The sequence below is a fragment of the Tripterygium wilfordii genome, chromosome 14 (assembly GCF_013401445.1).
Source record: "Tripterygium wilfordii isolate XIE 37 chromosome 14, ASM1340144v1, whole genome shotgun sequence".
NCBI lineage: Eukaryota > Viridiplantae > Streptophyta > Magnoliopsida > Celastrales > Celastraceae > Tripterygium > Tripterygium wilfordii.
The window spans coordinates 11,171,319-11,186,731 of record NC_052245.1 but is presented as its reverse complement, the minus strand read 5'-3'; the positions used below and the strand labels follow the sequence as shown (position 1 = coordinate 11,186,731).

The 15,413-nt window shown below is 34.4% G+C and overlaps 1 protein-coding gene and 2 long non-coding RNA genes across 3 annotated transcripts; 2 read left to right on the top strand and 1 right to left on the bottom strand.

Moving 5' to 3' along the window:
* Positions 1 to 5: 5 nt before the first annotated feature.
* LOC120015474 lies at positions 6 to 3,832 on the top strand. Its single transcript, XR_005471764.1, has 3 exons — positions 6 to 192; positions 304 to 794; positions 2,906 to 3,832. It is a non-coding gene; the product is annotated as an uncharacterized LOC120015474 (long non-coding RNA).
* On the bottom strand, positions 461 to 4,095 carry LOC120015475. Its single transcript, XR_005471765.1, has 2 exons — positions 3,839 to 4,095; positions 461 to 2,524 (listed from the first exon to the last, which is right to left on the bottom strand). It is a non-coding gene; the product is annotated as an uncharacterized LOC120015475 (long non-coding RNA).
* Positions 4,096 to 13,852: 9,757 nt separating this feature from the next.
* On the top strand, positions 13,853 to 14,098 carry LOC120014246 (protease inhibitor HPI-like). Its single transcript, XM_038866163.1, has one exon. The coding sequence runs from the start codon at positions 13,853 to 13,855 to the stop codon at positions 14,096 to 14,098; it is 246 nt and encodes an 81-aa protein (XP_038722091.1).
* The last annotated feature ends 1,315 nt before the right edge of the window (positions 14,099 to 15,413 follow it).

The window sequence follows — 15,413 nt, the reverse complement described above, 5'->3', positions numbered from 1 at the left end:
TTTACAAAGGAGAGTTGTCCAAAGGCTGGAATATCTGAACTCTGAACCCATTCTCCCCAAATGGATACAGCCCAGACACACATGCCTGTTCCTGAAGCTCCTACTGTCAAACGCGGAGGATTACATTTCGTCAAGGGCACTTGGTTCGATTCCTGCTTTGGCCTCTCCATTACTGATGGCCTCCAAGCTTGGGTCTGCAATGATAATTTACTATTACTCCGCATCACATTATATATGTTGCCCTAATTTGTTTGTTGTTATCATTTTTTGTTTTTTTTAATCAATTGTTTGTTGTTTTTACAGCTTCAGAGGATGAGGTGAGTGAGAGGGCGTCGCAGTGGGAGCAGCCAGTAAGTGAATACATCGACTTGGCGGAGCGGTACCTAGGGTTTCAACAGCCTGGTTTGGTCTATGGGTTTGCCGATGCTGGTGATGTCTCTATAAGAGTTAGTTGCTTTTGTTTTTTTTTTCCTTTTCAATTTTCATTTTTTTTTTCTTTATTTTTTGTGTGTTTTGATTACTGTTTGTTTCTGAGAAAATTTTAGAGAGAAATTACAAATCCTGCCACCAAAGAAAAATTAAGCGCCCACCAGGTGAATTGTGTCTATGAACTATGAAGTTGTTACAGGATCTAGAAAGCAGAAACCTGCTAGTAGAGAGCAGATTATCGTGGACCATTGAGAAGGAAGGAACTAAGCTTGAATGGTGATGGAAATGTCAGCCGTCACCTAATAGTAAGAAGACTACAGCTGGGATTTTGCAACGTCCTTATGAATTTAAATATAAAGCTAAGTGTAAGATTTCACATTATTCTGATATGATCTTTTACTCTTTTGATGCTTCAAAGGGGATGGGGATTTGACCTCCAGCCCCTTTGTGTGCCTTTTCTCTAGAGCCGTATAATTTCACCAATGAATTGTTCCAATTGGAGGTCAGTAGGAAGAGCATGACTGTAGACCAACTGCATTCCATTCCTACTGGTAATCTATTACTCGATTACTGGTTATCTTAGGAAATAGGAAGCACCATATGGTGGGTTTTTTACAAAAAAAAAAAATTGCACAAAGATGCATTAGGATAAGATACATAATCAGAAATGGTGAGGGTTAAGAAACATTTACTTCATGTTTGGTAGGATGGAAATGGCTATTCCACTTCTCGTATTCCACTCCTCCGTAGCTATGTCTAGTGGTGTACATTCCATGCCATGCCACCCCTTATGCTCACCTTGGTGGTAATTTTCCTTGTATTGGTTATCAAAGGGTAGGAATTGATGTTAGAAGTTCGTTATACCTTTGGTATCCTTTATATCTCTTATGCAACATCATATTATTATCTAACTAAATAGTGTGATTTCTATTCATTCAAAAATATTATGTAAATTGTTCTCCCCTCTAAATGTTATCATCCAAGTATTCAATTTCAGGCTAATTGAAAATTTCAACTTTAGATAAAATATGGCTCAAGGATATCTTAGTTCGGATAATATGCATAAGATAATCACTGCTAGGCACACTGACACATTTGGGTGATAAAACTGTTAAATTAAAAATTTTGTAAGACCTAATCATTTGAGCGGGTGAAATTGGAAGCTGAGAAATGTTTAGCACAGAGTGGGACATACAACAATGAGAAGATGGAGTTTGAGTCTGCAACATACATTTGATGGAATCATTTTCCAGCATACGCTTTTTTACTCATTTGATGTATGATGGCATTAAAGATGTTCTTTCTTGGAACTTCGTTCCTTTTTTGATGAAGTTGGAACTTCTTGAAGGCGTAATTTGGTGCTTTAGGGAGATACAAGTTCAGAGATTAGGTTTCTATTGGAGTTGAGGTTAGACAATGGCTGGTATTGAAATAAAGTGAAAAGTGGGAGTAAGGTTTGTTTTAGGGACTCTAACAGTAAAATTTCTGACTACAGGGATTTTTGTCAATTAAGGTTGAAACTGAACTTTAATTCCATTGTGAAAGCAGCCAAGAAATGCCCAGAACCATAAAGCCTATAAAATGAGAATAAGAAGTTTTCCTAAGAGCAAAAAGATGAGTGGATAAAAGGAGATAGAGGGAGTCTTTATGTTAGTAGAACATAGCTTTAAAATCTCAAGCAACAGCTTTCTAAGTAAAAGCTTCCCAATCCAAAATAAGGAAAAATGTACCCTACAAGATTACAGAGAGATGTTCCAATATCTCCCACAAAAGGAAGAGAGAAACTTACTGGATGAAGAAATTAATGCTCTACTGCTGCACAAGGACACTACCTTGTAATGAGCGATATGGGGCATTTTCCTTATCCGTTTTGATGATTTTCTGATCCCCCAATCCAAAAGTTTGGTGATCCCCAGCAAATTTGTGCCATTTTTGGTAGAACATGCTTTATAACTTTTCTTGGTCAAGCAAGTTGTCCCGTCACATTAGGTTTTGAAATGCTATAACTGATATTTTCTTGATTGTCGAACTATGCTATAACTGAGATTTTCTTGATTGTCGAACTCTTTTTTACTGATGGTACGACGGTCCACACCTGTTGATAAGGCTTAATTAAGTTAGATTTGGCTCTAAATCTTAACTTTAAGTTGTATGGGAAAGTTATTTGTGTCATCTGTGATTTTGTGCCTTGACACAGTATAATCTATATTGATGTATCTCATTTCACATTGCCCGTCTCAGTATGGGAAAGGAATCAGGAGAACAGTTAATCTCTCTCATGCCATGATGACAACTTTGATTTATCATTATATGTGATGATTTGAGTTTGTAATATCTATTGTCCTCTTATGTAAGTTCTGGGTGTTGAAGTTAACCAAATAGTGGGAATGCCATTTTTCCTTTTTTTTGGCTCAAATGTGAAATATCAGAATCTTGATTTCTTCTTTGTTCATTAATGTCTAGTAGTTTCTTGCAGTCCTGAATTCAAAGAAAGTCAAGCTGAGGGAGCTTCGAGATCAGTGTTCTAAGCAGAAGACAGTTGGGAAATTGCCAGAAGAAGATGAAGAGTTCACAGACAGAACTTGAGATCATGGATGAAGTGAGGACAAGGAGAGCCAAGAATCTCCAAAGAAACGTGATGGCACCTCGAAGGATGTAGGACCAAGTAGGCTGGTGGACGAAAGAGGAGTAGCCGGAGATAGAATGTTAACCTTTTGCATTATCATATAAGTTCTCTTTATTTTTACTTCCCTCTCTATCACCTCCCCATCCCAGCCTACTTGGTGCCAAAGAGCTGGTTTTTGGGAGTTAAAAAACATAAAATTTGTTTGGATAAATATTTTTGAAAGGATTGAGTTTAAATTACGAAGATAGAAATTATATTTGTTAACATATAACTAAAATTTTTATGTTTTATAACAAATAAAAAATAAAAAATTGTGTTTTCCAAAAACAATTAAATACTTTTAACTGATTGTTTTTTCCCAATAACAATTAACCAAAAATAGCTAAATAAATATGTTTTAATATTTTTCCCTTTTTGAAAACAAAAAATAGTTTCTGCATAGGCCCTAAATCTTTTTTTTAAAAATACTATCCACAAATATGTTTGAAATAGAACTTTGACCACACATATCTAACTCACCGATTATCAGTTGTCAGTTCTGCCACCTCTCATTGGTGGCCCTAAATCTAATTGATTCTGGAATTACGATGTGAAAATAAATCCAGCTATTTGGGATTGGATTCAGATCCCCGGCAATTGTATATCCCTGAAATTGTGCCTGCTATCTCAATTACCAGGGATCTAAATCCAAATCCAGGATTTCTTCTCACAAAAGCGCTTTAGAAAAGCAAAAAAACAAAGTGGTGCATCAGAATATTTTATCAAAATAAATCAAAAAACTACCTGCCATAATCTCCTGCTGCAATACGATCAGAGTTAGAATTTGGCATCTGCAAAGGAATCTGATTCACCCACAAAGGGTACGCCAAGTCTAAATTAACAAGACCTAGTTCAGAGATTTGGCCAGAGAAACACGGTTGATATTGAATAGTGAGAGTCTCAACTCAACCGTGATTTCACTGGCCAAATACCTGGAAGAGGGCCGAACAAATCGTACAAGATCCAAAAGGAGGAGGCGGAGAAGTGTGTTTTTTTAGTAGGACTTGGGTGGGTATTTATAGGAATGAAGAACCCTAGAACGTATTCACTATGTGTTCTTGTGAAACCTAGCAATAGCTGACCGAGACTTTCTTCTTGTCACGCTGACGCGATTTGTGGGTTTCCTTTTTTGACTCCAAAGAGGGCTCTCACATTCATGATTTATGTGAATGTCCGCTTATAATTGCCCCAAATGCAATCCTGACCGTCGATCGAATGAGGGTAATTCAGGAAAAATAAATAATCAAAATATATCAGTATCGCCATTGGCATTGAAGGTAGTAGGTGATTGATTTTATTGTTTCTACTTTCATTTCTCATCAAGTAAAAATAAAATAAATAAATAAACGATATACTTCACAGGTATTTATTACTTGTTCAATATACTTCACAGGGTAATGGGCTGCTGGGTTTGATTTTCGGCCCCGCAACAGACGACAGGTAGTGCCGCCCACCTGGCCCATTCCTGTTTTAAAATTGGGCAAATATCAAGTCATTACTCACTCGATCATTCTAATAATTTTGGACATCTAGCTCAAACAAAAAAAATACACGAAGATAAAAGTATCTATTGAATATCCAATGACCTTTTTCTATCTTCTATCATGCTTTCTCTCACAAATCTCTCATCTTTCTTCTTCCTCCAATCTTTTTCGTCTCATTTTTTTCTTCTTCGTCTCTTTCTTAATTTCTTCTTCTTCTTCCTCCTTTCTTCTTCATCTCTATTGGATCTGAAAAATGTCTACACAAGTGATTTCTTCTCCTCTCACTCGAGATCTTTTTTTTCATAATTAAAGCTTAAAAAGCTTTAGATTTATTGTTTCTGTTCTTTTTTGTTTTCATTTAGGTGTATATGTTAGAAACATGATTTTCGTTTAGGATTTTCTAGAGTTTATGATTGTTGGATCTGAAACAATCTATCAAGTTATGTCAAATTATTTAGACATGTTCAGTAACATAATAAACAATACTTGTCATATTTCTTACTGGACCAAATGATCTTAAAAAAACACAATGTCAATACATTAACATTATAATGTAGGTAAATATTAGTTTAATATTAATTTTTGTAAAAAAAATAACATGATGATGTTACTGTTTCAAACAATAGATTACATATCAAACCTCAAATTATGATATCATATATCATATTATATCTCAGATCTAACAAGATGAAGATGAAGAATAATAAAAATAAGAAGAAGAAAACGGAATCAATCTCTCCAAATCAATGATGCCAGATAAATCGAATTGATAGATGATAGGAAGATATTATTCTGTTACAAAAGAATGAAATCAATCACAGAATCAAACCGCAAATCAAATCTGGTTAAAATTTTCATAAAATAGAAATTTCACATAAATCATGACATATTTAAGAAGAAGCGTAGAAAGGGGATTACAAAATTATTAATACAACTCTTTCCTCTTCAATGGCAGGTTCCTCTGGTTCCTGTGTCCACACCCTCCTTTGGCCTTCCACCAATCCTCTCTCCAGGTCTAAGCATCCACTCCGGCCTCATTTCTACCATTATCTAAAGACAAAAATGATATTAGGCATCAAATGAATGTCATAACTTACAATTCAATAAGAAAATAACCATTGCACTATAAAATAATTATGTAATGCTCAGTGCTCACCTGATAAATCCCGACCAAACCATCTTTTTTCTTTCTATGATGTCGACTCCCACCTTGATGCTTATCCTCAGAAGTAGATAAAGAGTACTCATATGGATAGAGTTTTCTGTCACCTTTGATATTCGTTTTGATCCCCGACTATCCCCTGGACAATCATCACTGCTCCTCTTATTCTTTTGTCCTAATCCTCTTCTTCTTCTCATCTCTATAAGAACTGTAATTGCTCTCATTTGGGCTACAATCCTACTCAGATGAGCTTCACCCATTGGATACATAATTGATGTCGTTAGATCGGTAGCGGATATTATGACAACGGTGCATTGTCAGTATGCATTTCTCTCTTAATCATGGAGGAACCCATTTCCTCTAATTTGATATAATGAAATATAGCATTGATCATTTTCTTCCATTTCATAATTTTTTTCAGTAACTTGTGAAAAAATCTTCTTCGATTAATTTTTTACGATGAATGATTTAAAACCCTACTACTGTTTTTTTTTTTCTACGACTACGAACTACGTCTGGTTTATAGGCATTGCAAATGGACTTTGTCTTCTATTTCTCTTCATTGACTTTTGGGCCTGACGAATTGGTTAATGGGCTTGACAAGTTTGTTGATTTTTGGGCCTTTAAGATGACTAATGAAAGACATGAAACTGACTTTTGGGCCTGAAGAATTGGTTAATGGCCTTGAGGCCCTTGACAAGTTTGTTGATTTTTGGGCCTTTAAGATGACTAATGAAAGACATGAAACTAACTTTTGGGCCTGACGAATTGATTAATGGGCTTGACAAGTTTGTTGATTTTTGGGCCTAAAGATGTTTTTTACTTTTTTTGGCAGTTGTACTTTAAAAAGAACGAATAAAAAAGGTCACGTGCTCTGTTTTTTAAAATAACTCCTGTAAAGTTACAACAAGCCAGTTCCAAGTACCAAGTTTTATTAGCTATTCAGACGTTAATTATAATGCAAGGCTGTTCACGTTAGACCATGTGGGCTTGTGTGATTATGAAGATCACCGTCCTAGATCCAATGCGATTCAGAAAACTGCTACCTCACGTGATCCACTTTTCCCAAAATATGGAAAAGTGGTATGCAAAATGGGTTTCCCCCCATTTTGATATGCTCTTGAGAAAAAATATCCACCATGGAAAGTTGAAAGATAACAATGTGATTTAGAAGTTAAGATCCAATTCCGATATTAATGGTAGATGACCCTTTTAAAAAAACTTTGTGGGTCCTTATAAGCTCAAAGCGAAACAATATTGTTATGCTTAAATCAACAATACCCACAGAAAAAGGTACCAATGGATTGATAGAACTAAACAAATCCAACTGAATTAGATAGAGAATCAAGCAATGACAAAATCAAAGTGGTAAAAACCACAAACGATATACGTGATTGGCTCAAAAGCCTACGTCCACGGACAACAAAGATCTAATATTACGCTATATTTGAAGGAAAAGTTGCAAGTTGAGACACTCACCAATAGAAGGAGAATAAGACCACACTAAATGCTATCTTGTTCTCTCAAGTTCTCTCTATATGAAACCAAAAGAGGATAATAAACAGAGACAATAACCCACCCCACACAAGACAATCGGAACCCAAGAGCCGCCCTATCGCTTATCTCTTAGATCCCTTCACTCTCTCTCAAGTGTTTACTCTCATGTGGTCAACTTTTTCTCTCCTTCTCTCTCTAGGTGGCGGCCATACCAACTGGGTTGCAAAAAACCCCACAAATTTCAATTTAAATGGGCTCCCAATTGCATATCTGCAATATCTATTTGGAGGCTCGAGGAACTGTCTAGACATATTAAGATATGTCTAGAATCCCCAAAATGACATGTTGGTTGTCCGGACAACACCCCAATTTGAGCTAAATACCACAAATATCTCTACAAATTTTTTGGGTTGAGTCTTCTTACATTGTACCAGAGCAGGATTCAATTACGATGATGTCGGGTTCACTTACCTCCCATGTCTTAGATGGGTGATAGGCCCTTGGATTGTCCATGCCACAAGTGAAAATAGAAACTGTTTTATAAGTTTACAAAAACTTCTCTCAATAGTAGACGACTCTTTTAAATACAAAATCGTGCGATTCTTGCAATTCCATGACTTACAAGTTGTTTGAGTTGAATTTTCCAAGAAAATCCAATTATTAGTTATTGAAAGATGGTCGAGTTAGTTTTAAAAAAATCATTTTCATCTAAGGAATCTAAGTTAAACTCCGAAAAATATTGAAAAATAATTTTTCTTTTTAGGATTTCAAGCAAAGTTGGCGCATGTAGATGTAATATTTTTTAATCGCAAGTGTGAGGGTTGGATTATAAATGTGGATTACGAAATGCACGAATCACGAGCTTCTTAAATTTTTTTAATTTGTTTAATTAAAATACAATGCAAATTGCAAATCCAACCCATTTCTTTTGAATTAATATAAATTATTACTTGAGCCAGAGAGATTGAGAGTCTATAAATACCAAACCCCTCTTCTCACAAATGCATCACCACCAAATTAAAACTCACATTAAGCAAAGTGAAGGAGATCGAGAAAGCAAGAAGAAGATGTCTGGCTGTGCATGCCCACCTGGTATACAATATAGTTTCCTTTCCTAATTTCCTTCTTCTATAGACTATATCTATAGATCAATTAGGTTTCTAATGTTATATATATGGATATATTTATATATTGCTTGCTGTTATATGTGTATGCAGATTACCCGTGCTCATGGCCAGCTCTGGTTGGACAACTGTCAGTAGTAGCTGTGGCAACAATTCAGCTTCAGAATCCGACGGTTCTAGTTGTGGTTAAAGTGAAAGGAGAGGTTGTCACTGACGTGGTGTGCACTAGGGTTATCGTTTGGATCGATTTATCCACTAACCTTTGTGTGGAGATCCCATGCATTGGTTAGGAGACTTAATTTGGGAATGCATTTATTACATATATATGCATATATATACGTATGTATGAATTCATGCATGCTTCCCAATTATTAAGAGCTATTTCAGTACTGCATGTTTTCAGTTTTTAAAATAAAAGGAGCTAAGCTAGCGCCAGCTCTCGACTCTGTGACTGTACTAGTTCTCTACTTCCCAACTCCCACAACTATCGATATGGGATTCTGCTTAATAAAACTATGAACGTTATGTAATATTATCAAATATTTGTCTCCATCGCTTTCTCTTTTTATTAATTATTTCTTATGAATTCACCCTAATCCTAAACCCAACATGACCTTCAAGTCTTCAACCAATTATCATTGATCGATGTTTCTTTTTAGTTGTAGTTTCCCGATTAGTCTCAATTAATGAAATATTGCAAACTGTTTTATGTATTAGCGATTGGGACGGCAATGTGGAGCACATATTTGGGTACAAGTGGTATTATCCCAAGCTTCATTTTAATTGATGTCCATAACATCCATCGTACACATGCATTCGTGGCTATATTATTTAGGATACAAGTCATGGACACCCCTGTGGTTGAGGTCACTTCGACATGCATCCCCGTCCGATTCAAATTGAAAGAATTACACCCCATGTACTTTGTTTTAACTACATTGTGTGTCTCTCTGTCCATTGACCGTTACTCAACTAACGATGAGCCATAAAACGACACTGTTTTAATTTAATAAAATTGTGCAGAAATAGAATTAAAATACTGTTTACTTTAATCTCCCAAACGGATATATTTGTATAGTAGTTTACTGTCATGAATCATGATTCGTGTGCAAAGATAGAAACCACAAGCTTTTAATTCAAAGTATATATGTTTATCATTTTTTAGGCTTAACCTACCTTTCTTTCCTTTACTGTTTTCAGTTATGACATTGTAGGATTTTTAATCTTAGTGATTATGACATTTGCATGGTTTAACAGAATCTTTATAACACTTTGTTGACTGCAGGGAACTAACCTTGAAGTAGGTTACCTTGATCAAATTTAAACTAATAGATTTTATCTGTCACAGGGGTGATTAGTTAGATGCATGGATTATTTATCACTTAGCTGCTGTCTACTTTATGATGGTTGGATAAAAGCAGATGGTTGGATTGGATATATCGTGAATCATATGTTTGTTTAGAAAAAAAAAAACTCATCTATCTATTTGTTTGTTATCTCTCCTAGTGATAAAAATATTCATCTTAGATAAATGTTTATATAAATATTTTATCACGTGGTAATAGAAAATCGATAATCATCCATCAGGAGATTTAACAAACAGATTGATAAGTTGTTTTTGATCATGATCATATTTGATTGATAAGTTAGACTTAATTATGATCATATTTGTTTCAAACAACTTATCTCTTTGACATAGATTGACTCCGTTTGGTAAAGCAGTTTTGTTGATTTTCAATTATTAAGTTGTGAAAAAAAACTGCGCTTAAAACTATAAAATAAACTATAAATACACGGCGTTGCACTTAGAGAAAATGAGCGAAGTAATTTATGAGATTATTACGACTTTGTGTCCGTGTGTCATTTTCATACTTTTGCATTTGGTGATATATCAAATGTATCATAATTTTAAATACCGGATCATACCACCGGTCGAACTGTGAAAATCGCGTACCGGCTGCTACCCGGTATTTTGGCAATAAAATACCGCACATGTAAAAAAAGTTAAAAACCTTCAAAACCGTGGGCACAGTTTCACCTTAAACCGCGATCAACCCGTAAACCGACGGTAAGATGAAAAACCGCCTGATTTGTGGGAAAGACAATATTTAGGGAGTGGAACCGGCGGCAGCGACCGTCGACTTTGGTGTGCCGATCCTTGGTGGAGGTTCTCATAGGTGGTGGCTGCTTTTGACAGGATTGGAAGGGTAATATCAAGGCTTCTTTGCTGTTCTTGTATCTCACCATGAAAGCCTCTCTGTGAAGCTTCTAGGTGCTTCAGAAGAGCAATTGAAGCCCTAAGTTCTAAAGGATTGTCTCAATTTGCCACGCGTAATTTGTTGACTGAGTTACTGCTGTGATTCATAATGGCCTGGCTGGCTGGCTTGAAGGATTTCTTTATCTTTTGCATTTTTTTTTTGATTTTCTTTATATATTTCTAGCTCTTTGGGCTCATTTTCGTTGGCCCATTTAATAAAGGCTCGTTCATTTTAAAGCCCAGACACACCACTTGATTTTCTAGTCATAGTTCTCAGTTTTGACAAATTTTGGCTGAACAACTTCACCATTATTATTGTGTATTAATATAATACAGAAGTGATAGGGGTTCCAATAAATGAGATCCCAATCATCTCAATAATTAATTATATCCCTTGATTGATATGCATAAGGTTTTATGGATCCCTACACTTACACCAATCAATGGTTAAGATTGATTATTAGGATGACTGAGATCTCATTTACAGGGATCCCTCACATTTTTGTGTATAATATATATATTTAAATATATATTAATGTATTGTGTATACTTCAAGTTAAGTATAGTTCATTTTTTCATATGCAAGTTGCTCACGTTAGACCACGTGCGCTTGTGTGATTATCAAGATCAAGATCACCGTCCTAGATGCAATGCGATTAAGAAAAATGCTACCTCACGTGATCCACTTTTCCCAAAATATGGAAAAGTGGTATGCAAAATGGGTTTTCATTAGTTAGTAATGGAGTTACGAATTTGTAGGTGGGGAGACAAAGGTTGGCGGGGACAACGCTTCTAAATTTTTTTTAGAGTTATGTATTTAAAATTGTGTGCAAATAAACAAATATTTATATATATTAAATTAAGTAAATATCTATAAAATAATGTCTGTATAGTCATTAAATTATACATCACAAGTTAAAACGTAAAATCTTGAGGATAAAAAAAAATCATTTAAGTTGTGAAAGACGATTGTTCATTGAGTATAAATCATTTATCATCATGTATGAGTGTGTATCAATCAATATTCGTTTCTCTTGTATAAGTGCATATTAATCCATAATTAAATTTCTATATTAACTATACATGTTGATATTATATGGTTACTAAAAAAATATAAGTATTTCCAAAAATTCTAGGGTGGGATTTAACCTTAATTTTAGGATTTTGTACCTTAACTATGTATTTAAAAAATTTCCCAAAAAATATATATAGTAAATATCTTTTTTGTGTTGAGCCCAACCTGAATGCACGAATAACGAGCTTCTTAAGTTTTTTTTTTAATTTGATTAATTAAAATACAATGCAAATTAACCCACTTTATGTTTAATTAATATAATATTACTTGAGAGGGGGAGATTGAGAGTCTATAAATACCAAACCCATCTCCTTACAAATGCATCAACACTAAATTAAAAATCACATTAAGCAAAGTGAAGGAGAGAAAACAAGAAGAAGATGACTGGCTGTGTATGCCCACCTGGTATACAATATAGTTTCCTTTCCCAATTTCCTTCTTCTATAGACTATATATATAGATCAATTAGGTTTTTAATGTTATATATATGCATATATTTATATATTGCTTGCTGTTATATGTGTATGCAGTTTACCCGTGCTCATGGCCAGCTCTGGTTGGACAACTGTCAGCAGTAGCTGTGGCAACGATTCAGCTTCAGAATCCAACGGTTCTAGTTGTGGTTAAAGTGAAAGGAGAGGTTGTCACTGACGTGGTGTGCACTAGGGTTATCGTTTGGATCGATTTATCCACTAACCTTTGTGTGGAAATCCCATGCCTTGGTTAGGAGACTTAATTGGGAATGCATTTATTACATATATACGTATGTATGTATACATGATGCATGCTTCCAATTATTAAGAGCTATTTCAGTACTGCATGTTTTCAGTTTTTAAAATAAAAGGAGCTAAGCTAGCACCAGCTCTTGGCTCTGTGACTGTTCCCAGTTCCCATATAACTATGGATATGGGATTCTGTTTAATAAGACTATGATCCGTATGTAATATTATGAAATATTTGTCTCCATCGCTTTCTCTTCTATTAAATTTTCTTATGAATTCACCTGAATCCTAAACCGTACATCAATCTAACATATTACTATATCAAAATCCACACGCAAAAAGGAAAACAAAAGAATTTGTGACAAAATTAACCCCTCTAAATTGGATTTTTTTTTTTGATATCGAAAATGAACTCTTCCGATGAAAAAATTAGCATGAATTTGAGTTCATGTACACTGCAAACCAACAATTTGTTGATGTTCGAATTGTTTTCAGGATTGCTCCAAACGTACCTAGCTAGGTTTACAAGACTCTCATTGTACACAATAATCTGAATGAAATATTAAGTTTCGCACAGAGAGTCTCTCTCTTTTGTGAACTCGATCAACATGTCTTCTGCCAATGAAATATTGCAAACTGTTTTTATGTATTAGCGATTGGGGTGTACCGTCTTAAATGATTCCATAACATCGATCGTACACATGCAAGGTTATATATATAGTACCTTATATACATATTATACATTATAGTATGCATGCATACTTATAGTTAGACATACTATCTAACGTACACGTGTCAGACGACAGTGTATGTGCGATACTGCGATTCCAGCCTTCATCCTTGAAGTGCAGTCCTCAATGAGTTTCTGTTAAATTTATTGCCCGGCCCATCTATTCTTCATTCTCTACAAATAAAATAAGCAAATGTATCTGGTGAAGTCTATTTTATTTAAGAATATTTCTTCATATGGACCATTAAAAGAAAAAAAAAAAAACATTTCTTCATATACAATACAAAGGGAAAGACCAGCAGCATTGAATTTTTCAGCTCAATGCACTGTTGTTGTTGGGTTACCTTTGGCCTTGTTATTGTTTGTCTGTTCTTCCTGGTAGATTATTTGCCTACAACTACAAGCCGTAGCAGCTGTACATAGCATAAGCTTTGAAATGGTAAAAATAATAATAATAATAATAGAGGACGAGATAACCAAAGATATACACCACTTTCTCTTGTTATGGATGGCCGGCTACATTAAATAATACTAACTAAGAATGAGGACTTTAATTTGGGTCTGTCTTCCTCCTCACCTATAAATACCAATCAAAAGAAAAACAAAGGAAATTGAGCTAGGAAAATAAAGCCTAAAGGAGCTGTAAATTAAGATTAACATGGCAAGTTGTACTGGTGAGCATTTCTTATATATATAGGTAGTTATACATGGTTACTTACTTTGAAATTAATGAGATTAATGTTGAACAATTTGTTTCAGGTAAGAGAGCGTGGCCGGAGCTGGTGGGGACGAATGGAGATGTCGCGGCCGCCACAATCATGAGGGAAAATCAGACCGTGCGCGCGGCGACTGTGGATGAGAAATCAGTTGTGACATTGGATTACCAGTGTGACAGGGTCCGAGTCTTTGTTGATAGCAACCACATTGTGGCTGTGGTGCCAAGAATTGGTTAACAAAAATGACAAAACTCCAGTACTGTTTGTTCTATCTTTTGCTTAATTTGCAATTTACCGTGTATTATCAAGGGAAGACTAGCTCTTCTATCTGCCCTCCCATCCCATGTAGGCTAGCCTGAGTGGTGTGTGCTTGAATTTGTGTGCCAATTTATAATGTGAATGTCAAAATTAAATTATATCTTTTGTTGTTATTATTTGTGGGCTTTCTCCTTTCTCGTGCATTATATATATATATATATATATATATGAGAATGACACTGTACAAATTTGTCTTTTGAACATCTAATATGGACCTAAATTTGGATAGTCAGACGTATGTACACAAAAATTTCTCACCTAATGACAGGAGAAGTTGGGCTTAATGCCCAACATGTGGTCGCAAAGGTGTTGTAGATATTTTTATTGAACATTCTAAATTAATTATTATAGTTAAAATATAGTGTTATTTAATTTCATGATATTAAAGAAAATTTAAATTACTAAATTAGATGGATGAGGCATTATTGTAAAATAATTTTTTAATAGTTTAGTATTCGGCAATAAAAAAACCTAAAATGAGTGACATGGCAAAAAATGTAATGCATATTGGAAAAAAATTATAAAAATATTTCAATAATACTAAGAACATAGAATGGATGTATAATACTAAGAACAATTAAATTAGTCACATTTAAGATTCAATTCTTCCATAAATTAAATTGATCATATTTAATTAATTATTTTTTAATTATTAATTATGCACATATATATAACCAACAATTAAACACTCAAAAAATTCACATATCATAGTAATATGACTTGTTTTAAAGGATTCCTATCTTAAAGGAAATATATAAATTTGGTAATTTTTTAGGTAGACAATAAATTAATTTTCTTTATCATTGAGATTTAAAAATGTCCAAAACTGGTAGGGAAATCCGACATTGCACATCCTGAAATTTAATTAGTTCCCTTTAATCAGCCACATTGAAGCAACTATAAATACATGATTCATTATGCTCTTTCAATATATATATTATATATATCTCATTCTTCAACACTGAAAAATAGAGAAGAAAACACTAGTTAGACACAAACAAATATCATCATGAAGTCGACCATCATTGCATCCATTGCTTGTATGTTGCTGCTGGTCAGTCTCTCTGATCTTGCTCAAGGTACGTATACTCAGCTAGATTTATAATACGTACTGTGATGCTTATTTATATATGTACAAGAATTCTCTAGCGCAGACTTAAAATGCAGATCACTAAAAATCTCTATTATTTTAGGTCTCACTTGTTTATAAAAATAACAGAGATTCAGTTTGTAT